The sequence below is a fragment of the Amblyomma maculatum genome, chromosome 8, assembly GCF_055883805.1.
Source record: "Amblyomma maculatum isolate TAMU_Amacu chromosome 8, ASM5588380v1, whole genome shotgun sequence".
Classification (NCBI taxonomy): Eukaryota; Metazoa; Arthropoda; class Arachnida; order Ixodida; family Ixodidae; genus Amblyomma; species Amblyomma maculatum.
This window is the reverse complement of record NC_139351.1, coordinates 67,392,183-67,416,930: the sequence shown is the minus strand read 5'-3', so window position 1 is coordinate 67,416,930 and position 24,748 is coordinate 67,392,183. Positions and strand designations below refer to the sequence as shown.

Sequence of the window (24,748 nt, the reverse complement as noted above, 5' to 3'; positions counted from 1 at the left end):
GAACGCATCAAATTTCCCCTGTGTTTTAGGTAGTGGTGCTAATTTCGTTTATTGCATCTAAATATTGGGCCCCGCCGGGGTGGTGCAGTGGTAAGACGCCCGACTACTGTGCCGGAGTTCCCGGGTTCGAACCCGACCGCGGCGTCTGCGTTTCGATGGAGGCGAAACGAAGAGGCGTCGTGTGCTGTGCGATGTCAGCGCACGTTAAAGATCCCCAGGTGGTCGAAATTACTCCGTAGCCCTCCACTACGGCTCCTCTTTCTCTCTTTCCACTTTCATTCCCACCCTCCTCCCTTCCCTTACGGCGCGGTTCGGGTGTCCACAGAGCAAGTGTGACAGTTACTGCGCCTTTCCCTTCCTGTGAACCAATTTAACTTTAACATCTAAATATTGGGGACACTTAAGCTCCGCCTTTACTACCATCCCAGATATAAAGCCCCGCTTTAACCAACCTATTTGAACGTGCCTTAGTGGCCTATAGGGGTATCGTGAATGCCAGGGTCCTAGCAGGCTGATTCTGACATAACCGTCCCATGTGAAACGAGAGACCCAAGTTGGCAGCTTCTGCCATTTGCAGCTACGGCACACGAGCATACATAACAAGCATACGCGACGAGCCGAGCTGGATGGCGTAGTGTTGCTTTCGCAACAAAAGAAAACTACCTTGCTCACGAAACGCTGCCCGTTAATATGTCGTGGTGTGTCTCGGGGAGCAGGCTCTAGGCTCCGACGCAAAAGAGACGCTTGGGCCCTTTCTGAGGATCAACAACAAGGAATGGGTTTTAATTGCCATATTTACGAAGCGAGAAAGGATCCGGAGGGACGCTTCTTTCAGCAAGATAAGAGCAGAGGGACCGAGCCCCATTAATCAGAAATCCGCCTCGGTGGCCGTTTGCGGCGCCGGCGTTGTTGTTGTGAGTAAAAAATTCCAAGCATGGCGCTGGCAAGCTATAGCTCTCAGCCGACATAGCCGCGCACTGACTGGCCTGACGATAGGTTTGGCAGGAGGTCCCAATGCGGACCTCTCCTTGCATAGGGGACTGGGAGATATCAGAATCAGCCTACCAGGACACTTGCATTCACGTTACCCCTGGACCAAGCAGGCACTTTCATACGGCTTGGTTAAGGCCGGGCTTTACCGTGGACAGGGAGCGTAGGCTATCGCGTCATACCCTTAAATATGGCGCTCAGGTGTCCATAATTTTTTTCATATGTTTTGGGCTGTCTCAAGAGAGGGAGAAGAAGGGGGAGAACTAGAGAAGAGGAAGAAGTTCGTGTCCTTAAGGAGCTCTCGGTTTTCACTAACTTAGCAAGTCTCGATCCAGAAGTCCCCAGGCGTAGAAGTTCTTCGATCTAGACCAGGGCTCGAGCCGCACACTGGAACTGTCCACACATTGGGCGTGCTCGTTGGAGTGCTCCTGGGGTTGGACGAGTCTCCGTCGCTCCTGCCGCGTGGCCTTCCTCCATTAGTCGGCCACTCTACGCTACTTCCGCAGGCCTTGTTTTAACGCTGGTAGCGCGGGCCAGCGAGCGTGATCTGTGTCAACAGCAGGGCCATTGCTGCTGGCATGAAGTCTTGCTTCCCTTCGCGGTCACCACTGCTCTCAGCTCGCACGAGAAGCGTGTGTCGGGGCGTGAAAGAGAGGTTCAGAAATGAGGTATGGCCTTCTTTTCGTTAAAGATATTTATACCAAGTGTGCGGAAGCGATGACGAAGCATGCAGTGAAATTCAGCAAAGCGCCGTAAAACTCGTTCACTTGCTACCATTGGTCACGCATCACGAACAGTGCACCTTAAAGGTGGCCGAAGTTATTTCGGAGTCTACGGTGTCTTCACACTTCATTCGCTTCACGAGGTTAAACTTCACGTACCATGTGTCCATTAAACGCCTTTATTGTTTCAGGTTCATTTCTGGCGCTGCTTGCACAGCGTCATGGCGTCACTCATTCTTCAAGTCTTCCTGACCCCGGTCGCTTTGGTTCTCCTTCAATTCAACCTGTTCTGCCCTCTCGACGGTTTTGCAGGTGAGAAGTGGGCTCTCTGCTCGCGTGTTATGTGGTGCGCGTACTGGTGGCGTGAGATTTTTCATACTTCGAGCTCGTGGATCCCACTTTTTCTTTTCTCCCCGAAGTCCCTGGCGTTGTTTTCAGATACACAACGATACCGGCTGCAGTTGAACGCCACTGGTTTTACTTGTTTTCTTCGAAAGTAAGAGTACAAAAGAAATTAGACGCTTTTGCGTGACTCGAAGAAGTATGTGAGTTAATCTCCTGCTTCAACATGAAAGGTTTTGAAACATGTAGTACTGAATAATGATGATTGATTTTGCCACTTCATTATATTTTTGAAGCGAAAGCTTCACTACGCAATGTATCAAGCTTCACTACGTCATATATCATCCAAGGTCAACTTGACCGGCCGCTTGACCTTCAACGAGCCAGAGGTCACAGCATGGCTATATAGCTTGACTATGGTGCCATCTTCGGTGTACCGCCTCTTGACCTTTGACTTTGGCCTCTGACGGCAGGGACAGCGTCACTGTTCCCTGTTCTAGTTGACAGCGTTATTGACTCCATAGTCTACGCCATGCATCAACCAAGGTCAACCTGCTGCCCGCTTGACCTTCAATGAGCCAGAGGTCATAGTGGGGCTATATAGATTGACCATTGTACCATCTTTGGTGTACAGTGGGTAAGCATCGCATGTTCGCTCTTGAAGTTGACGGCGTCTTTGGCTCCATAGTCTTGGCAATTAATAGCTGAAAAACCATGTCTGCCCATGTTAAACCTATGGCTAACCAAACAAAATCAAACAAAATGACGCTTTCGCTTCGCCTAACTAGGTTTAGCCGGGTTAAACCTCAGCCATCTTTTTTCGTGGAAGTGCAGTTTTTCGTGAAGGACCGCATAGCTATCCTCTGATAACATATCTGCCATTGTTTTGTCCGTGCTGCAGTTTGGTGGACATCCTTTGTGGAATCCCCATGGTACCACATCCGCTTTCTTGGTGCGGGCTTCCTCATAGCTGCCTATCATGCCATTTGTATAACTGGTAAGCTACTTCTTTAACCAGAATATGAGCTGCGTATGGACATTTATTCTTGATGGAGTCTGTCGTCTCTATATGTCGTCACAGGGCACTCCGGTACTCACTTTCTGGACTATACTGAAAGGTTATCCAGGTTGATTGGCGAGTAGCTGCTTTTTATGTGCTCATTTTATTCCGAGTGTGTTTGGACCATGTGGGTCTAAGAACACAGTTCAGTGGTTTAGCGGAGGTAGGAGTTGTAGAGCTCGTTTTACACAGTCATTTGTGGAGTAGCCAGAAATTTTGTTGAAGGCTGATGATGCTGCGTGGCCTCCTCCGCATGTAAGTAAAATGCGATTTTTTTCATAAGAATATATTAGCATACACCAAAAAATGTGGTAGAAGTAAATGATATAAAAGCCGCTATGTTTTTGTTCTTTTTAAAATATCCTGCGAACTTTATAACTGCATCAGTCCGAAACCAGCAAAGCAGTGCATACCACTGATATTAAAACGTAAAGGTCACATTAATTGAACAGGTTGAGGGCGAATATTTTAATGAATATTTGTAATTCAGGAACCTTGTTTACATTTTTACACACCTATAGATGTAATGGCCAGGAAAAGATTCTCAGTGACGCTGTGCTTCGTTCCAGTGTATTACGCTGGAGCAGCTCTCAGCAATCATGCTATGTAATTGCACCGAGGTTATAGTCGCTACAGAGAGCACATATTAAAAGCAAAAGCAGGCCTCCGGTAAAATATGCCATATAATTGAGCATATACAATGGAATATTACAATCGCGAAGATACACTTGATAAAGAGCAAAAAAGTGCCACTGGAAACGAAGTTCACTGCACGTATACACAAAACCTAGCAATGATATTGTAATAGGGCGTTTATTGACGCTCAGGTGGAGAGCTGTGAGGAAAGGACCTTGCAACGGCGAGCCCAGCGTACTTCTTCTTTGTCTTCGTCGCACAACGCACTGGTGCATGTCGATGGCTGAAGTGCTGACTATCACAGTACATTTTCCCCCCGAGTAAAAAAAGGAGCCATCCTGGCGACTTATGGCGCGGAAAGCACAGCGGGGTCATAGAATGGCTTCAATCGGTTCACGTGACTGTTTCACGACCACGGCGACGCAAGTCCGCAGAGAGCGTGACGGGCTCAACTACGTAGCTGACTGTAGATGTTTGCTGGAGGACCCTATATGGCCCGTGGTAGCGAGCAAGAAATTTCTTTGAAAGGCCAGGGATTGTGGAGGGCACCCAGAGCCACACCAGAGAGTTCGGGAGATATGACGAAGCTTCGCCGGTATCACGGAGGTTTTTTTTTTGCCATTGATTTTCTGTTGTGAGAGAGCGGGCGAGCTGACGGCATTCTTCTGCGTATGTGACGGCATCGGATAGCGGGGAAGATTCGGAAACGTCAGGGCGGTAGGGAAAAAGTGTGTCCATGGTACAGGGTGGCTCGCGCCCGTAAAGGAGAAAGAATGGAGAGAATCCAGTAGTGGTCTGTGCCGCGGTGTTATATGCGTAAGTAACAAACGGCAGAACTTGGTCCCAATTGGAATGGTCGGTGTTCACGTACATAGCCAGCATGTCACCGGGAGTGCGGTTGAAACGTTCTGTTAGTCCATTCGTCTGAGGGTGGTACGAGGTAGCGGTGCGGTGTATGATGCGGCATTCTTTCAGGAGAGCCTCAAGAGCGTCTGATAAGAAAACGCGTCCGCGGTCACTGAGCAGTTCGCGAGGGGCACCATGGCGAAGAACCAGGTTTTTCAGAATAAAGGCAGCCACGTCGCGTGCGGAAGCAGAAGGCAGTGATGATGTCTCAGTGTAGCGGGTCAGATGATCCACTGCCACGATAATCCAGCGGTTGCCAGCTGAAGTTGTAGGAAGGGGACCGTATAGATCTATGCCGACACGATCAAACGGACGGGCAGGAGAGGGCAACGGCTGCAATGAAGCAGGGGACTTGAGAGGAGTTTTTCGGCGTTGGCAAGACTGGCAAGAGCGGACAAAATGGCGGACAAAGCGGTACATTCCACGCCAGAAGAAGCGTAGACGCAAGCGCGTGTAGGTTTTCAACACTCCGCCGTGGGCGCACTGGGAATCAGTATGGAAAGCAGCACAAATTTCGGCGCGGAGATGACGGGGGATGACTAAAAGCCACTTCCTTCCGTCGTGAAGATAATTGCGGCGATAGAGCAGCCCGTCACGAATTGAAAAATGGTGAGCTTGGCGGGCAAGCGCCCTAGACAAACGACCTGGAGAGTGACTTGAAAGAAAGTCCAGAAGTGTAGATATCCACGGGTCGCGCCGCTGTTCCGTGGCCATGTCGATAGTGGCAAGCGAAGACAAATCGTAGGCGCAGATCTCATCAGACAACGAAGAGGGGGGCAGCGGTGAGCGCGAAAGAGCGTCCGCGTCAGTATGCTTGAGGCCTGAGCGATATATGACACGAATGTCATATTCTTGGAGGCGAAGAGCCCAGCGAGCAAGGCGGCCGGACGGGTCCTTGAGGGACGCCAGCCAGCACAGAGCGTGATGATCAGTGATGACATAAAATGGTCGGCCATAGACATACGGACGGAATTTGCCGATGGCCCAAATAATGGCCAAGCATTCTCTTTCCGTAACAGAATAATTTGACTCTGCCTTGGTCAAGGTGCGGCTTGCGTACGCCACCACATAGTCTCGGATACCAGGTTTGCGTTGGGTGAGAACGGCGCCTATCCCAATACCGCTAGCGTCAGTGTGAATCTCAGTTGGCGCATTCGGGTCGAAGTGGCGGAGGATGGGAGGCGAAACCAAAAGACGGCGTAAAGTGTTGAAGGCGTCATCACAAGCAGGTGTCCAAGCGGAGAGGTCGGAGCTGCCGGAGAGGAGCTGGATGAGAGGAGCAATAATAGAGGCGAAATTTAAGATGAAGCGGCGAAAGTAGGAGCACAGGCCGATGAAACTTCGTAGCTGCTTCAGTGATTTTGGGCGTGGGAATTCGGCAACTGCACGAAGTTTGGTGGGATCGGGAAGAATACCATCCTTAGAAACGACATGACCTAGAATAGTTAGTCGGCGAGCAGCAAAGCGGCACTTCTTCAGATTCAGTTGGAGGCCGGCGGAAGCGAGACAAGTGAGAACGTCCTTCAGTCGGTGCAGGTGGGATTGAAAATCGGTAGAAAAGACTACGATATTATCGAGATAGCAAAGACAGGTTCGCCACTTGAATCCACGAAGCACAGTGTCCATGAGGCGTTCAAATGTGGCCGGGGCGTTGCAAAGCCCAAAGGGCATGACGTTGAATTCATATAATCCATCTGGTGTGATGAAGGCAGTTTTAGAGCGGTCAGCGTCATCCATTGGCACCTGCCAGTAGCCAGATCGTAAATCCAACGAGGAGAAAAACTCGGCGCCCTGCAAGCAGTCCAGTGCGTCATCGATGCGTGGCAGAGGATAGACGTCCTTGCGCGTGATCTTGTTGAGCCGGCGGTAGTCGACACAAAACCGGAAGGAGCCATCTCTCTTAGGTACCAACACAACTGGAGACGCCCAGGGACTGTGGGATGGCCGAATGACACCACGACGGAGCATGTCGTCCACATGATCAGCAATTACTTGGCGCTCCGAAGCCGACACACGATAAGGGCGCTGGCGCAAAGGTGCGGTTTTGCCGGTGTCGATGGTGTGCTCTACGACAGACGTGCGGCCCAAGTCAGTTTGAGGAAGGTCGAATGAAGAAGCGAAGTTCTGCAAGAGGGCGACAAGTTGATCACGTTGCGCAGGTGGAAGATCAGCATCAATAGCATGTTGGAAAACGTCGGAGGGCGTCGAAACGGTCGCAACATCGTAAGAGCACAGACTAACGTCGAAGAAGGGGGTTGAGTCAGCAAGAGTGGTAATATGACCGCAGGCATAGCAAATCGGAAGGTTGTCCGTAGTACGCCAAGGTTTCATAGGATGTGGGCGGAACCTTGAGGGTGGGGCTTGGAACGAAGGCTCAGCATGCGGCGGTGAACGGTAGGCAGGGACCTGCACATAGGAGCCAGACGTGGGCGAAGGTGGTGGCCTAGCCGTTACTTGGGCATACGTGAGAGGTGCCGTCACAGGCGGCAGCACGGGGTTGGACGGCAAGACATCAGCGACGTGTTCTTGCACGACACGGCGTATAGTAGGGGCCAAAGATGGAGCCAGTTCAGGAACGAGGCGGCCCGAGTCTTGAAAATGGGGAAGCAGTGAGATTTGACGTGCGACCTCTTCACGAATAAAATCTTTGATCTGTTGATTCAGCGGGCTCCCTTCAGAAGTTGGCGAACCACCCAGGGCTAATGCGGATACGCCTTCGTCGCACACACTGGAGCGGCGCCTAGAAGCGCGCCGCTTGCGGAGCTCGTCGTAGCTCTGGCAAAGCTTCACGAGTTCACTAACGCTGGTGGGATCTTTCGCTACCAGCATCTGGAAGGCGTCCTCAGAAAAACCCTCGAGGATGTAGCGGATTTTGTTCGCTTCCGGCATGGCCGGTTCGACTCGTTTGCAAAGATCAACGACGTCTTCTATGTAGCTGGTAAAGGTCTCATCAGCGCGCTAAACACGATCGTGCAAACGTTGTTCGGCACGAAGCTTACGCACTGCCGGGCGGCCGAACACTTCCGCGAAATTCTTTTTAAATGTCGACCAAGATGACAGGTCGGCCTCATGGTTGCGAAACCAGAGGTTCGCCACGTCCGTCAGATAGAATATGACGTTACTGAGCTTGTATGACTCATCCCACTTGTTGTAGCTGCTTACTCTTTCATACGATGACAGCCAGTCGTCGACATCTTGGTCGGCCGTGCCACTGAAGAGGCAAGGGTCACGCTGGCGCACGACGCCAGAACACATGATCGTGGGTGGAACGGCCGGCAGCGTAGAAGTGGACTCGTCTTGCATGGCGGTTGTAGAGGGTAGTGTACGGCTTCGCAGTTCCAGTTTGGATGGGATCGTTTCCGGCACCTCCGCCAATTGTAATAGGGCGTTTATTGACGCTCAGATGGAGAGCTGTGAGGAAAGGACCTTGCAACGGCGAGCCCAGCGTACTTCTTCTTTGTCTTCGTCGCACAACGCACTGGTGCATGTCGATGGCTGAAGTGCTGACTATCACAGTACAATATATTTACATATACGCATGCGTCTGCAATAAATCCACGTAACTAAGCAAAACTCACTGTACATAATGCGTCAAATACAGCAATTTAGCATCTTGCGCAGTCACAGATAGTAAACGTACTTCAAGCATAGAAGGACAGATTCAGGCAAAACTACAAAAAAATTCTAGAGGACACTTTGAACCGCTAAAATGTGATGAGGCGAAAGCCATTACAGCGCGATGGGTCGACTACGCCACCTCTCTCTCCCTCTCTTCTTTCACTCCCACCTTCCTCTCTTCCTTTACGGCGTGGTACATGTGTTTGCTTATAGTTGTGATAGATACTGCGCTTTTTCTATTCTGTAAATGAGTTTGAAATGCTGATGCCTGCTGTACTAACGCCTCCTAGACTTCTGGGTCTGCTTCTGTTTGCTGTGGGATGCGGTGTTCGAGGAAGCGCTAAATGAAATGTGCCGCACGGACGCCTGGATCGGACGCTCGACGGGTGTCAGCTTCGTCTATGCATGTTGTTGTTAAGAACTTTATTTTTTCACTGATTTAGGAGGCCCCCAACTCCCCGCCCCGGCACGCAGGCCTATGGCACGGAGGCCGGGGCCTTCGCGACTAAAGAGAGGCGAAGCGACAGTGTCTCTTCGCGGCTTGAGTGCCTGGTGACGTCATAACAAGTCGTGATGGTACATGGTGCACCCCTTGTCGAATACAGCCAGCATTCCATTGAATGCATCAAAGTTCACTAGTGTTCTATAATTCGTTTACAGGAAAAAAGGCGCAGTATCTGTCACTCGCGGCATCCCGCCATCCTCACGGTAGACAAGGGGAATTATGATGAACGTTTCATGATCCGGGGCGTGGCGCAGTTGGTAAAGCGCTCGGCTGGGGATTCAAGGAATGGTTCTCGAAAGCGTGCACCCTCTGTCGACAGCCTCTGACGGCAGTTCCTGCTGACAACGATGATGCATTAAAGACTTTCGTCTTAAAACTATGATCTTGATATGTACTCGAGCCATGCTGCGGTCGCAATAGCGCCAAATGGGTAGAATAATAAAGATGAATAATAATACTTGGTTCACAGGAAAGGAAAGGCACAGTATCGGTCATACAGTCTGTGAACACCTGAAACACGCCGATAGTAAATAATGTAGAAATCAAAGGTGGTCGAAATTTTCGGAGTCCTCCACTACGGCGTCTCTCATAGCCTGAGTTGCTTTGGGACGTTAAAACCCCATAAACCAAACCACAAACCAAACCAATTCTAATATGAGTATTTCTGAAAAGTTCTTTAACCAAAACTAAGACTTTCGAGTCTTGGTATTTTTCAGTATATCGAGAAAGCGTTTATAAAACGGCAAAAACAATGAACCGAGTCCAGGTTTCAATTATTCATGGCAAAATTACTTTTTAAAAGGAGTTAAATTACATTATTAATTAGTGCTCCCAAAAGTAATGAATTAAATTACAATTACTTCTGCTCAGTAATTCGATTATTTCTAAATTACTTTCTAGTTTTTATCCATGCGAAAAGTACATAAAGCTAGAAAACAAAACTTCTCTCCAGACGCGACGCACACATTATTTTATCTACCCGCCTAATTCGGCCCAAGAAAACTTTTCCTTCCCTTTTTCCCCCAGCAGGCCTCATTGCAAAAATAATACGATGGTAGCGCCTTGATGGGGCCTCCGGCCTGTCTCCCCCCCACCACCTTTCACCCTCTCTTGCCCCGTGGTGACGAGCGTAACCAGGCACCACTGTGCCCTATCCGACGCAACAGTGCTGCTGCGCGCTCCAGGTCAGTTTCGAACTCCGGTCAGTTTCGAACCATTTGTCCCTTCGGCGGCCTCTTGACGACATCCTGCTGCTTAGGAAAGGAAGTGTAAAAATGTTAGTAAAGACTTTATGCGCAGAGATGGCAGAGAGAGAAAAAGAAGTGCTTTCGCAGACCAGCAGTCTATAAGCTAGCCCGTCACCACTGTGGTCCTGACAGCTACCAGTGGCTGAACTCCCGCCTAACAGTTGCAACTGCCCATAGGATAGCCGCACTAAGTGCTACGGCTACACAGGAGGTCTCAGAGGCAGAGTTCTCAATTCTGTCTCCCTTTTCCGGTCCGTTACACTGACCCTGGCTCGCCGCACGTTGTTCCTACTTTCACTGCACTCTCTCAGTGTTGTCTATACGTGTCTATACGTACGTTATAGTAAAAGTAATTGCGGAAAGAATTAATTTTACTGCGAAATTTCTGCCACGAGGTAAATCATTAGATTACTAAATTACAAGATCAGAAAAGTAATTCATTACATTATAAATTACCGAAAACAGTAATTATATTACAGTAATTTTATTACTGTAATTCAATTACGGTCACGTCTGGTTTTAATCAGAGTATGACATTATAGATACTGTCGCAAAGCTTATCATCTGTATGTTTTTAATTAAGCCAAACTGATCACTGTGGATGATAGCTTCGGCCTTAATTTTTCTGGAGCAACCAAAAACGAGGTTGTTTTTTTTCCTTCAGCAAATACAGAACAAATACCAATTAACTGGCGTATAGTTTCTGCTGTCACACATGCAAGCTTGCTCGCAGAAAGTGGCTCATGGCTATCCGCCAAGGAATACTACGAGCCGGATGCACGTAAACGTCACGTGCCTTCACACGTAGACTCTCTACACCTAGGACGAAGTAGAGCTCCCGTTGCGCGAGGCCTGGTTGCGTATGACTGGATGCGGCCATAAAAGGGTACAGAAGAAAGAAAATATCAGAAGTACAGAGTCGACCACACTTGTCTATAGCGCTCAAGCGGTGCTGTGTGGAAATTCTAAGGCCAGTACTGATTTTTACTGGCAGTTGCCCGCCAGCGCAGTCGCAATGTGCACGCTGCGAACTGCACAGCTACTGAAGTGCATCACTACTAACAATCACCACCATCAGCCTGACTATGCGCACTGTAAGGCGAAGGCCTCTCTCATATTCCTCCAATTAACCCGGTTCTGTACTAGCTGCATTCACTTGACCCCTGCGAACTTAACCTCATCCACCCACCTAACTTTTTGTAATCCCCTGCTACGCTTCCCTTCCTTTGGAATCCAGTTTGTTACCCTAAGCGACCATCGGTTTCCTCTCTTCGCGCTGCATGTCCTGCCCATGCCCATTTCTTCTTGATTTCCACTAGAATGTCAGTAACTTGAATTGTTTCTCTGACCCACACTGCACGCTTCCTATCTCTTAACCTTACTCCTACCATTTTTCTTTCCATGCATATAGCCCCCTGCGTTGTCCTCAACTTAAGTAGAACCCTCGTCGTTAGCCTCCACGTTTCAGCTCCATAGGTGAGTACAGGCAAGACATGCAACTGTTGTATACTTTCCTCTTGATTGATACCGGTAAGCTGCTAGTCATAATCTGCGAGTGCTTGCCAAATGCGCTCCATCCCAATCTTATTCTCCTTGTTAATTCCTTTCATGGTCGGAATCGGCGGTTACTACCTGTCCTATAATTACACATATTGGCGCCTACTAGTGTTTCTCCAGCTAACGTAAACTGCGGTTCCATTACCCGAGGCTGTTGAACATTACCTTAGTCTTCTGCAAATTGATTTTCAAGCCTACCTTTCTACCTCTCCTGCCTAGGTCATCAATCATTATTTGCACTTCATCCCCTGAGTTACTTAGCAAGGCAATGTCATCAGCAAATCGCAGATTACTGGGGTATTTTCCATGTACCCTTACCCCTAACTACTCCCATTCCAAGTTTCTGAATACTTCCTCTAATACTGAGGAGATCGTGTCTCCTTGCCTAACACCTTTCTTCATAAAATTTTTCTTTCTTTATGCAGAACTTTGGCTGCCGTGCAGCCATTATATATCTTCTCAGTACCTTCAGGTACGGCTCGTCTACACCCTGATTTCGCAATGCCTGCAGTGAGTCAAATGCTTTTTCGTAATCAATGAATGCCATTATAAGGGCTAGTTATACCAATTCCGAGCATTTTTTATCACCTGGTTGATGGTATGAATATGATCGATAGTAGAGTAGCCTATTTCCGAAAACCTCTTGATATTTTGCTTTATTGCAGTCTAAGGTTGTCCTGATTCTATTAGCGATTATCTTAGCAAATACCTTATACGTAACAGACAGCAAGCTGATTGGCCTGTAATTTTTAAGGTCTTTAGCGTCCCATTTTGTAAGAATTAAGATAATGTTTACGTTCTTTCATGGTTCCGGTACCGCCGATGACTAACAAAGTAGCTGCATATAACGTTTAATTTCTTTTGATCAGTGCCGTACCACTCACGCGCTCTAGACAAGTGTGATCGACTCTGTACTTGTAGCTGCGCGTGTTGCGTATTCAGGCAGACACAGGAGTGCAAAAAGAGTAGACGGACGTAGAGTGAACAGGACAAGATATAACTTATGACGCAAAGGGACAAGAGGAAGTCCGCTAGCAACAAGATGGCAGCAGTCCTTCGACTTCACAAGCCACAGTGATTGGCTGGCATTATTGAGTTTGAGGGTTTAATGTATACGCTTTAGGAACCTGAGAGAAGGATGGAAATGTCTAAGTATGCTTTGCTAGTAAGTATGCATGGGTTGGAAAGCACGAGAAATATTGCGTCTCTTGACACCGTGGGGGCAGAACTTGAGAACTTCGAAGCTGTAAAAAAGAAGCTCCAAGACTGTGTCGTGCACTAGCACGCAAAAGTGCTTCTTTAAATAGCTGAAAACCAGAGATGGGATCGAGAAACAGTCAACGAGTTTGTTACAGTGCTGCACAAACTGCCAAGTCGGTGTGAATTCGGCGACTTGAAGAAACGGTTGGTGCGCGGCCGGTTTGTTGTGAACTCAACCATTCCATTTACGGAACACTTCTAATGGGCCCAAAGCGAACGTTGGCAACGGCAGCCTCGAGGGCCAGAACTACCAAGACGATGAATAAGATTCGCAAGGCTAATTGCTCCGATTATAGTGCGAAAACTGGATCTTTTTTGGTAATGACCCGCATTAAATTTTGAAAATGGCCATGGCCGAATTTTGAAGTTCTGATCGTGTGCAGGGCACAGTTAGTTATGGTTTGACATCGATTTTGATGCAGATTAGCCTGATGTCAAACATCGGGGGTGTCCCGGGCAAAATTTGTAAATGGCGATAGCCAAATTTTGAGATCACCATATCGTATCGGCCACGACAATTATGCATGTTGGACATCAATTTTGGCAAAAATTGGTCAAAATCAAATTCCGGGAATGGGCGGGTCAAATTTGAAGGTCACCATAATGTTCGCTGTAGTCGAATTAGGTATGAACATCGATTTTAGTCCAGATCAGCCGAGGCCAAATTTCGGAAGGTGGATGAGCCAAACTTGAGGGCGGTCCGTGAAAAATTTGGAGGTCACCATTGTGTTCACTTAGTCCAATTAGGTTTGACATCGATTTCGGTCCAAATCGGCCGCAGTCAAATTTCCGCTATACCGGACGGACTGAGTTTGAATTACTCGCGCGAGGCCACTTCTCTTTCGTTGGACCGTGGTGCAAGATTTGTCAAGATTGATGGTTGCTGGGCAGCTGTAGTGTGCGCGAGGTAAGCCACGAGTAGTGTGTCTTTTTGCACTAAAAGACAGCAAGGCGAACTCAAATCAAAAACCGTAAAAAAGAGAAACAGGCTTAAAGAGAGAAAGCCTCAACGGCAGCCGAAGCAAGCAAGGAGCATTCAAGTCAGACGTCAATGAAATTCAAAAACCCTTTGAAAAAAAAAGGGGGTCGCCAAGACCTTGTGTGCTAGCCTCAAGCACCCCGCTAACCGCGCATACAGCTTCTACGGCCGCGGGATTCACAAACGTTGAGAATGCTCGGCGAGAAATGAGCAGTGTCGTTTTTGTCATAAAAAGGTGCATTTCGAAACTGCAGGCTTGAACGAGCCGGTTGTCGACGAAACTGAAAATTTTCCGAGCGCCATTTAAGAGCGATGAGCTAGCGAGAACAGCGGATTCGTGAACACGATGAAGCTAGCCAAGAAAGATGCAGCCCACTTCGTGAAGATTGTGATCAACGGTTGCTTTCTGCGAGCCAAGGTGAACACGGGCTGAGTTTCCGATGATAAATACAGTGCTTCCTCAATTTTTTCTGCCACCGATCGATTCCTTACAATAAACTTTGGTCTACCTGCGAAATTGGACAGAAAGGATCAGAAAAGCAAGGAGAATCTAGAGTAAAGGGTTCAGTAAAATGACAGCAGCTGAGGTGTTTTGCCCATTTCTTGATCGTTTTCGAGGCACTTAATTTCCTCGTGCATTCTTGCGTGTGACATCACAAGCTGCGTGCTTGTCATTGGTTGCTTTAAATTTGCTGAAGGAGAACAAATGTTTTTTTTTTGCCATTTCAGGCAAATAGTAATGGAAATTAGCATTTGCAGTTGCTAGTTAATCTGGACACGCTGTTTATTTTCGTTTTGTCAATTTCGGCCTTGTACTTTGCAGGGGATCATGTTTTGTAGTGAGTCTTGAAAGTCATGGCCATGTGTAAGCGTATGAGGGGCTTAACGAGGCATGTATAATCGATTATATTTTGGTCTCATGACTCGGTGTCTTACATGACCTTGACCCATTGTTCACGCGACTGTCGGCAGGGGGTCACTTGAACCTGCTAGGCTAGGAGATCAGAGCATTAATATCTTGAAAAGGGGAAGATGTGCACATCCGGCGTCAACAGCTGACACTGCAAAATAGTGTATTTTATAAGCGGTGAGATAAGATGCAACCAGTTTCGGGATTGTTTTTTTTTTTCTACAGTGGCCCCCGTGGTTCACAGGACACGCCTGGCACGAGCGATATGCCTTGTCCATCCCCGCAACCTGAACCAGGCGTTGCTGCGGGCGCTTGCCGGAGGCCTCTTCGTTCATGCCCTGCTGGGCATTTTGGGCGGCTCGTACGGTCATCTGCAGAGAGACTGCGTTGAGCCATTCCAGTGAGTGGAAACAGCTTCAGCGTTAATACAATTCGGGTCATTGCCAATGGGCAGCTGAGAACATTTTTCTTTACAGTGACAGCTGTTAATGACGATAACTCCCATATCAACAATGTTGGCGTAGACGTCCACACAGGCATGCAAGCTGGCAGAGGTCTAAGGGGCTAGAATAGAAGAGAGCAGGATAGCTTCTTCCTGTTACAGATTTTGCTTTCATAGTATATTACAATAAGTATATAACCATTGCATATTACCAGAACTCACCTATGTGGCTAAAACTTGGAGGCCAATGGAAAGGGTTCTACGCACCTAAGTTGAGAACCACGCAGATAGCTATGGAACGAAAAATGATAGGTGTCACATTAAGAGGAAAGAAGCATGCCGAATGGGTCAGAGAAATAATTTGAGTTGCAGGACATGTAATGTGAAGAGAGGATAACTAAGAGTCATTAAGGGTAACAATTTTGATTCCAAGTAAAGGAAAGTGTAGTAGGGGGCGGCTGGAAATTCAATGGGTAGATGAGATTAAGAAGTTTGTAGGGGTCAAGTGGATGCAGCTAGGACAGGAATGGGTTAATTAAATTAATATGACAGTGGCCTTTGCCCTGCAGTGGGTATAGGTCGACTGGTGAGGATGGTGTAGCACAGCTGCTATAGCTGGGTTCTCACTACATGTAACAAAGAGTGAGCACCTACAAACCTGCCAGAATAATGCTGAAAATTAAATAAACTGAGTTGAATTCCAGCTCTTCCATGTGCGTAGGTAAGTTATGACTGCAAATCAGATCTAATTGTGGCTTACTACATTCTGAGCGGTAAAAGGCTATGGTCCTGTTGGACTGTTTTATGTTAGTGAGCTTCACCTTTTCAATGATTTATGCAGTGAGCAATGCTTTTATTTTTGTTATTGTTAGTTATACAGGTGAAGCATAAGAAGTATAATTCAGTTCATTTCATTTTTGGAAAGAAAAAGTTGCATCTTAGAGAGGTTCAAAGGATAAAAGCTGCTAGCAGTAGCTTGACTGGAACCCTATGAACCCCTGGATGGCAGCCAGCGACAGAGTACACATAAACTGGGTGAAAGAAATAGCATAAAAGTAGAAAACCAGAACAGTGAACTTGTCTCGAGATTTCAAGAGCATATTTAACTAATGTGTATGTGTCTAAATTTGCACAAAGCGAAGCTTGTGTAAACAAGCAGGAATCAGGAAAAATGAAAGCTGTCAAGCATCCAGCATTCATGTATGGTCGCAACAGTTTGTGCAGGCACATAAAAGCTGAGTATGTATTAAAAATATATTTTAAGTTTTTATGTTGTAGCAGTACCTAGAAATTTGTATATTAAGAGGTGATGGTAAGTTGCATCGGGTTATTTATAGTTTGTGATTATTTCAGAAATATAGGGTAGACCACTGATCGGTGCTGTGAGTGGAGATTGGGCGTTTTTGTACAAAATACCCCTAAAGGCCCTCAAGGCTGAGGGTATACATAAAAAGCAGGAGGGAGGGGGGTTACTAGTAAGTCATCAAAAGTACACAAAAACGACGAAGAGAAAAATAATGAAACACAGCATATGGCATTGGAAGGAAAATATTAATTAGTTTTTAATTAACATTCGAGCATAAGAGAAAAACAAAAACAGAAGAATCAACATTGCAATAGAGAAGCAGACAGTGAAAAACAATTAATATTAAGTATACAATTTCATGAAGTTTGTTTGAATCTTTAACGAAATAATGTGGTTGCTACACCAGTTGTACAAAATTGTGCGAATAGGCAAAGCCTGCTACATGCTGTTACTTTATGATGAAATAAGAAGTACTCTTTGCCAAACCTGCATCAAAGGTCCGTATTTTCTTAAGAACAAATTTTTGGGTGCCATGCTGGAAAAACAAAAACGCTTAAATAAGCTCAAAATTCAGACATGCATCTGTACAAATTAATTTGTTTGTAGTTCCCGAAAGCAGTTTGTATTGGGGTGAGATAGGGAATATTAGCAACCGAGAAAATTATTTTGTTATGCACAGCCAGTATTTTTGATGTTCATGTTTCTGTGGTGGTCTCCCAAACCAAGTTACAGTAGTTAAAAACAGGCAAATGGGCTTGACATTGTGGCAGGAAGTACTCGGAGGTAGGGGCATGCTCCAAAATCCAGCCAGCTTCAGTTTCGTCGTTGTTCACAACGCCACGCCAGCACAATGTCCTCGTTGCTCATGTTGCATGACGTAACAAACTTTTTGTATTTTATATTGAGTGGTTAGAAGCTGTCAACATCTTGGTTGCACTCCCACTTCAGCTTTTTTTTTCTTTTTTTGCACGAAAATTACAACTGAGGTGCCTTGCAAAGAAGTTAAGTAGCTGACTTGCCAACTTCATTTGGCTGGGTAGCACATGATACAGCTCTGCATGGCGTTGCCTGCAACAGTGGATTGGTTTTTTGGTCCCGTAATGCAGAAGCCACCTAATAAGTGTTTTATAGGTATTGTAAAGATAAAAATATCACAAAGCTTAATACGGTTAAATAACAGTTATAAGTTGAGGCACGGTATGATTGCAATGCTTTCTAGCAAGGGGGGGGGGGGAGGGGGAGGGTAGATGGCTATGGTAGTTTTTGAAAATTTACCCCTGCAAGTAAAAGCTGGCATGTTGAGCTAAGATATGTTTTGATACTGCAGCGTTGAGCTTAAGGTGCTTTACTGCTCTGCCGTGCCTCTGCTCATTAGGAAAAAACCCAGGTATTTGAAACTAATCTCTAGCCCTCTGCTGTAGGGCCTTGTAGCCCACATGCAGCAGCAGACTATGTACTGCTGCTGCTGCTGGTTTGGTTTGATTTACTGGGTTTGACGTCCCAAAGCGACCAATTCTATGAGAGGCGCCGTAGTTGAGGGCTCTGGAAATTTCGACCGCCTGGGGATCTTTAACGTGCACTACATCGCACAGCACATGGGCGCCTTGCTTTTTGCCTCCACAGAAAAGCGGCTGCCGCGGTCTGGATTCGATCCTGTGTCTTTGGGCTCAGTGGTCAAGTGCCTTCAGGGCTACTACTTCTTTCATTCGTTGTATATACATTCTAGTGAATACGAAAAAGTACCTTTCTCTCTAGGATCACGGCAAAAGTGAAGACAAACAGCGTTTACATCGTGATTTTTTGGGCATGCAAGTCACGCTGGTTTGCTTAGTGTGCATGCTTATCATGCTTAGCCCCGTTAACCATTCTTGAGTTCATGTGTGTTTTCGGACCCTTAACCTAAGATGAACTATCACCAACTATCCCAATAGTATCGGGGTTGTGAGCTGTGCCTTAGCCATGGCCGCTGTGTTTGTGCAGGTTTGAGTGCCTGAGTGAGTCACACGTGTTTTTGGTGCTGCACGGAGCCTTCACCGGCATCAGTTTGCACATGGCTCAGCTGGCTGCCAGCCGATTCTGCCTGACGTTCCCCCCAATACAGGTCAGGGAGCTCTTTGTCTCTTGAAGTGTTAGCCCTTTAAGGTGCTGTGTGCTGCACATTATACGCAGTTTTGCATAGGAAGTGTAGCTATATGGTCAATTTTATTACAGCTTTTTATATAACAGCGGCTCCTGCATGCGTAGCCACAGACACATTTGGATCTTGCTACTGTACACAAGCGTTACGCTCTGTAACCTTGTTAAGGTATGCTCGCCGAGTATACCTTCATTCAGGACATTCAGGACATATCACATGAGGTTGCTGACTTAGCTTATGCCCCTACAGCCTTGTATGAGATGACAGGCATATGCTAATAGAGACGTTTGCAACAAGGCACAAAAGCATGAGGTTTGGTGTGAAGCAACCATCAACTAACCCGCGCATTGACTTTACTGTTGCTCTTGACATTTACAGCCTCTGTCAAAAGTTTAGAGCCCAGTGGGTTTGCTTTTAAGCCTTATATTACGACCTCTTTAACAATCGGGGAAATTCTAGCCGTTGGAGAGAGAAGACGAAAAATTTTCTTGCCTTCAGCAAGTTTGAAAACCTGGGAATGCTTCACTGTTGTTCTTAGCATGTACAGTCGCGAGCAAAAGTGGAGAGACCGCGCTAACTGCTACGATTGCTTTTTTTTTTGATGTATAAAAAGATGCGCCAGAGAAAATTGCTTGGGCAAGAAGGCAAGTATATTATACATGGTACCTAATGCATTTCTCGGAATGAACGTTTTCACTGCCAGAAAAAGCTGGCGAGTAGTTTTCTCAAAGCGCATGGTCTCTCCACTTTTGCTCACAACTTTACATCCTAGCAACACATTTAAAGTGACACTGCTACGACACATGATACGACACATGTGATGAGCACATTTGTAACTGCTGACATTCGGGGAGAGAGGGCATTCTTCCGTCCTTTCGCTGTTGTAAAAAAGTTATAAAAAGAGTTATAAAACATCCTGTTCACAGGCGCCAGAATCTGAACGGTCATGTTTGCCGAGACACGCAGATGGGCTCGTAGCTATCGATTACTGCTGTCACATGAGTCAGGCCAGCCGATGGGAACTTTCATTTTCCTCCACGTGACGCGGCCACCATTGTCACATTGCTGGCTGACTGGTGCCACTGTGCGACCGTAATTTGACCACATATCGTTGCGTCGTCACACTATTGGCACTGTTGTAGACTGCATGCCTCCCATGTGTAGGGCTTATCGAGTAGCATTAGTTTTCAGCATGTCTCACTTCGAGATGCAGTGTGTTTGGCATCAGGGGGAAGCCCCACATATCGACCACCGCTGGCGCTGATGCGACACCTGTGAAGGTCTCTTCATGGAAGTTTTGCAGCGGAAAGCTGCTGTGGAAGCTGCCACCTTCCACATGTTCTCCATTACCATGCAGTTGAGGCATAAATTGTTGCCTCTGTCACTGGCAAAACGTTGTCCAATGCAAAGCGATACTAATAAGTAAGCTGAGGGCAGCCCGGACCCTACCAGTGGAGAAAGTGGTCGCATAGGCTAATAGAGCAGTTTTGCCCATGTAATAATAATTGGTTCACAGGAAAGGAAAGACACAATATCTGTCACACTTGTTTCTGTGGACACCTGAAATGCGCTGTAAAGGAAGGGAGGGAAAGAGAGAATGAGGAGCAGTAGTGAATGGGCCCATTTGATGTTGTTTTGAGACTACACTAGTCTCTTCAAGGCTACGTTGGTGGCTGATATGGATAAGAGCTTCCTGGTATGCCTTCTTTCATTGCTTACCTCTGGTACCTTCCTTTGTACAACCAGTCTTGTGGATAGGGTTAGACTGCTGTCGGTTAACGTGTACTTGCGGTTCATATGTAGCTTTTCCTCTGTCCCGCAAAGTGCACGTTAATGAGGTTTCATTGCGTTGTTCGCTATTACACATTGCACACGTATGCACTGGTGTGTTCATTGTCATTCTCTGGTTCAGAGGGTACGGTTTATAAAAATTAAGTCGATTGAGTGGTGATTATATTGGATATTTTTATACCTCGCGTGACTTGAAGTTGGCTCTCACATACCCATTCTAATGCTTTTGAAACAGAAGCTAGAACAGCATGAGATAGGTATTCAAGATATAAATTTTTCATCTGGGGAGGCGACCTTCACATATTGATCCACGATTCTTACCGATACCTTATGTACCATTTAAAAGAAGTAAACACACTGTGGTGGCGCGTTTAGCGCCACGCACTAGGAGATGAAGTGCTGTGGTGGCGCGTTCAGCATCGTGCTCTGCGAAGAAATTGGAACAGATGATCAGTGGTTGGAATAAATAAGTTTTGCTTGTGGCTCTTGTGGAAGCAACATCTTTTTACAGACGCAGAACGCACCACCACAACACTTCACCTCCTAGCGCACGGGGCTAAACGCGCCACCACAAAACTACCGAAAGATTGGCATCTGTACTCTTTTTAAGATTTGCGGGCAGTGCTCCATAGGCGAAGGGAAGATAACCATTGTTAGCAAGAGTAACAAATTGGGTACCAGAGGAAGGAAAGCATAGCAGGGGGCGGCTGAAAGTTAGATGAGGGAATGGGTTAGGAAGTTCACAGGAGTCAAGTCGAGGCAGCTGGCACAAGACTGGATTAATTGGAGGAGTATGAGAGGGGCCTTTAACCTAACGTGGGTATAGTCCGGCTGGTGATGATGATGGTGACGACGACGATGATGATGACGTTCTACAGACTGCTACTTGTATGTGACATTTGTGGATTGACGAGTTCCTGCCATGTGCAGCAGCCGTGTGGTTGTGCTCCCTCTATCACGTGTGACTTGAATGCCAGATGTGTGATTCGAGTTTCTTTTTCAGGCGGCTTGGATGAGAACGCACCTTCGCCTTTGGCAAAGCATGCGCCAGTCAGCTTGGGACACCTTCAGGAAGGCGCACATTTTCTACGCGCTCTACTTTCTGTTCGGTAGGTGGCAATGCTTCTTGGAGACCAGTGATTGTCTGATTCAGGATAGACCAGCGCACTGAATGGTTGTGTTCAACAGGTCTATTAGATTACACCAGTTGGCAGACTCTGCTTCGAAAAGTAGCCAGTCCAGGGGGGCCACTTTATGGGTGCTTATGGATGTCGGTCGTGCAAAAGCTGTGTTAGCTATTGTCGTCATTGTCATTTGAAAAGTGGTCCTTTTTTGCTTCTTTTTTGTCTTAATTTATCTGTGGGACTGCTTTATATATGAAATCTTTAATACTGCATCTCTTCACTGACTGTATTTTCAGGACTGTCGTGCATTTAATCTCAGTGCTTGTAACCAGAACATGGTTTACTTTAGTGACCATGGACTCTACCACGCTCCATAAACACCTAGATCGTGGACCAAGCAGACCGCCATTCTTTGGTACACAGACTCAATGCGATGTTTCACTAATTGTAAGATAAAAGATACTCTGGGGTTGAGTGAGTGGGGCTTAAATTAGGCACAGCTTGTTGTGCCTAGTTTAACATTTGCCTAGTTTAACATTTGTTGTGCCTAGTTTAAAGAACATTTAAAAAATGCAAAACATGCCGCTGCTGTCTTGGATTGAAATTGCATAGTTGCTTAGGAACTTCCGTGGCTTTTATATTGGCTACAGAACTGCCTGTCCCTGTTTTTCAAACATATTAATGTAATGTAATCTAAACTGTTGGTTATATAATATTCATTCTAATGGTCACTGATGCAGCCACATTCACACTTGTGGAATAATTCTGTGTGATTAAAAAGAAAGCTAAATGTTTAATCGATTTTTGAACGCATAGTGCCTCAGAGTTTTAGGGATAACCTTATGTAACAATGCCTTAGCTCTGCTTTTGTTTCATGTGTGCATGCGTGTACGTTCATGTACATGAGCGCGCATATATGCTCATGGCCGTGTCGATACAAACTGTCATTAGTTCATGCAGCCTTCTTCAGACAGAGTTGCTTCTTAGGGCTCGTCCCGCCTGAATTATGCTTGCCATTTTTCACTGTATTTTAAAGATAATTTGTGCATTAACGAGCATCAAGAATGTAGTAGTTTACATTGGTTTCTCTTTTCTTTTTCTCGGTTCCTAAGGGGCGGCGCCAAAGAGGTGGATTGTTGGTGATGTTGACCCAAACCAGTGGTACGTAGAATATAAATGGTTGCCCATTAAATTTCTGCTTGTGAGACTTATGAGAAGGCAGCTCGGACAAGTGTTGCATATTCCTAAAAAGCAGGAAATATTATTGCAATGCCTTTCTTTTTGTGAGGTGAATCTTCCGTCTGTTCTAAATGTGGAAATTTAGCTCATTAAATTTGAAATGAGTTGCATTTCTGCATTGTGCTACACTGCCTTTTGTGAATCTTCTATTTGTGTTAGATTGTATAGTAAAGTTGAGTTGTTTCCTGCACCTCATACGTGGTCCTCACAAGGACCGTCAGCATGTTCATATAGACAGTTTTAAAAGAAGAGAACTGTGCTTCATCGCTGGAGTAAAACTGTACGCGAGGCACTTAGATTTAGATTTTGGGACAGAATTGTGGAGATCCTGGTTTTGTTCCTGTTGCAGGTGTCAGATTTACTTTCTAGTGTAATTACGAGTGTTAATACAAAATTGGTCTCCTCATTGCAGTTCTTTTTTATCCTTTTTGCCCTCAGACCAGCTGAATTTGCTTTCTCCACCTTTCTGCTGTTTGCCTTAGAGTAACCGTGTGCACATATTTAAAACACGTTTGATCTAGAGGGTACCCAGATACATGAGAAATGCATTAGGTATTGTATTTACTCAAGTAACTGTTGTGTTCTGGGGCAAGAAACCTTGCAAACAATGCTGGGTTTTTGCCCGTTACCAGAGTTCTTCGAGGCTTTTTCAAGTCTCGAAAATCCCCCTGAAGTTTCATGTACGGTCGGCACTGGCCACTAGAGGTGTCACCAATTGCAAGAGGACATCGAGCTGCTGCAAAGCTTGCCAGCCACTGTTTACATCTCAACTAGTACTTGCACCTCAATGTTTGGGCCCCGCCAGAGTGGCACAGTCGTTACGGCGCTCGACTACTGTGCCCAAGGATGCAGGATCAAATCCCGGCCTCGGCGAGATGGAAGCGAAAAACAAGGCATTCGTGTAATGTCAATGCACGTCAAAGAACCCCAGGTGGTCGAAATTTCCGGAGTCCTATACTACGGCGTCTCTCATAGCCTGAGTTACTTTGGGGCGTTAAACTCCAAACCCAAACCAAATTAAAACAAACAATCTTTGGAATATTTTGTGATTGCTTTAATAATTAGCTTATGATAGATTATACTCTGGCATATAGTTTCGAAGTAGAATTTGCACCTTCCTTTAAGCACTTACAAGAGAGAAGGAAAATACCTCAGCAGAGAAAACTGTGGCCGTAAAACTAACTGCACAGCATTTTATAAACTTGAATTCGGGGTTGAAATTGACCTTTTCGACAAAAATGTCCATTAGAGGAGCTGCAAGCAGTTTTCTTGTCTGCTGCTTTCACTCTGTTCTCTCTGACCGCAAAATTTGAAGTACACAGGATAGAACATCATTGTAGTTCGTAATCAACACTTTCTTTAGAAAACAAACAGTGTATGATACTGGATTAACGGCCTGGGTAAGTAGGCTGATGTCGATTGACAGGCAATTGGAAAATGCATTCTTTGTTTTCTTTGCCCTGGTCATACTGCACAAGTGCTGATGGTGTGCCTATGATCATCATACGAATTTTTTCTTACGAGATCACCGAAATGGGAGTATTAGGCATTTATCTGGCACAATGCCTCGCTATCCGCACCAACCAGATATATAGTAGATGTCGCCCTGCCCATAGATGCACCACGTGGCTTATGCTCTCATGATGCTGATTCCAATATCTGCTGCCTGCATTTTTTTATTGGATGTTTAGGAAACTCCTCTTATATCCTGGATAATAGTACTACATTCCGCCCACACTAAAGGGCACACATAGTTCCACATGCAATGTGCTGATTATGACAGCTGTATCTCAGCACTACTGTTGTTTACATCATCATCGCCATCAGCTGGAATATATGCGCTGCAGGGCAGTCCTCTCCCACGTTCCTCCAATTCAACCGGTACTGTACTAGCTGCATCCACTTGACCCCTGCATACCTCCTAAACTCATCCGCCCACCTGACTTTATGCCGCCTCCTGCTACGATTTCGTTCCTT

At 46.3% G+C, this 24,748-nt stretch overlaps 1 protein-coding gene across 1 annotated transcript in view; it reads left to right on the top strand.

Annotated features, from left to right (window-relative positions):
- LOC146181368 (nucleoporin NDC1-like) overlaps window positions 1–24,748 on the top strand; it is a 41,302-nt gene that overhangs the window by 819 nt on the left and 15,735 nt on the right. The window contains exons 2-7 of the mRNA XM_084575771.1: window positions 1,930–2,024; window positions 2,956–3,051; window positions 14,958–15,132; window positions 18,461–18,581; window positions 21,412–21,517; window positions 22,645–22,693. Coding sequence (XP_084431897.1) covers window positions 1,930–2,024; window positions 2,956–3,051; window positions 14,958–15,132; window positions 18,461–18,581; window positions 21,412–21,517; window positions 22,645–22,693 — 642 coding nt within the window. The remainder of the gene's footprint in view (window positions 1–1,929; window positions 2,025–2,955; window positions 3,052–14,957; window positions 15,133–18,460; window positions 18,582–21,411; window positions 21,518–22,644; window positions 22,694–24,748) is intronic.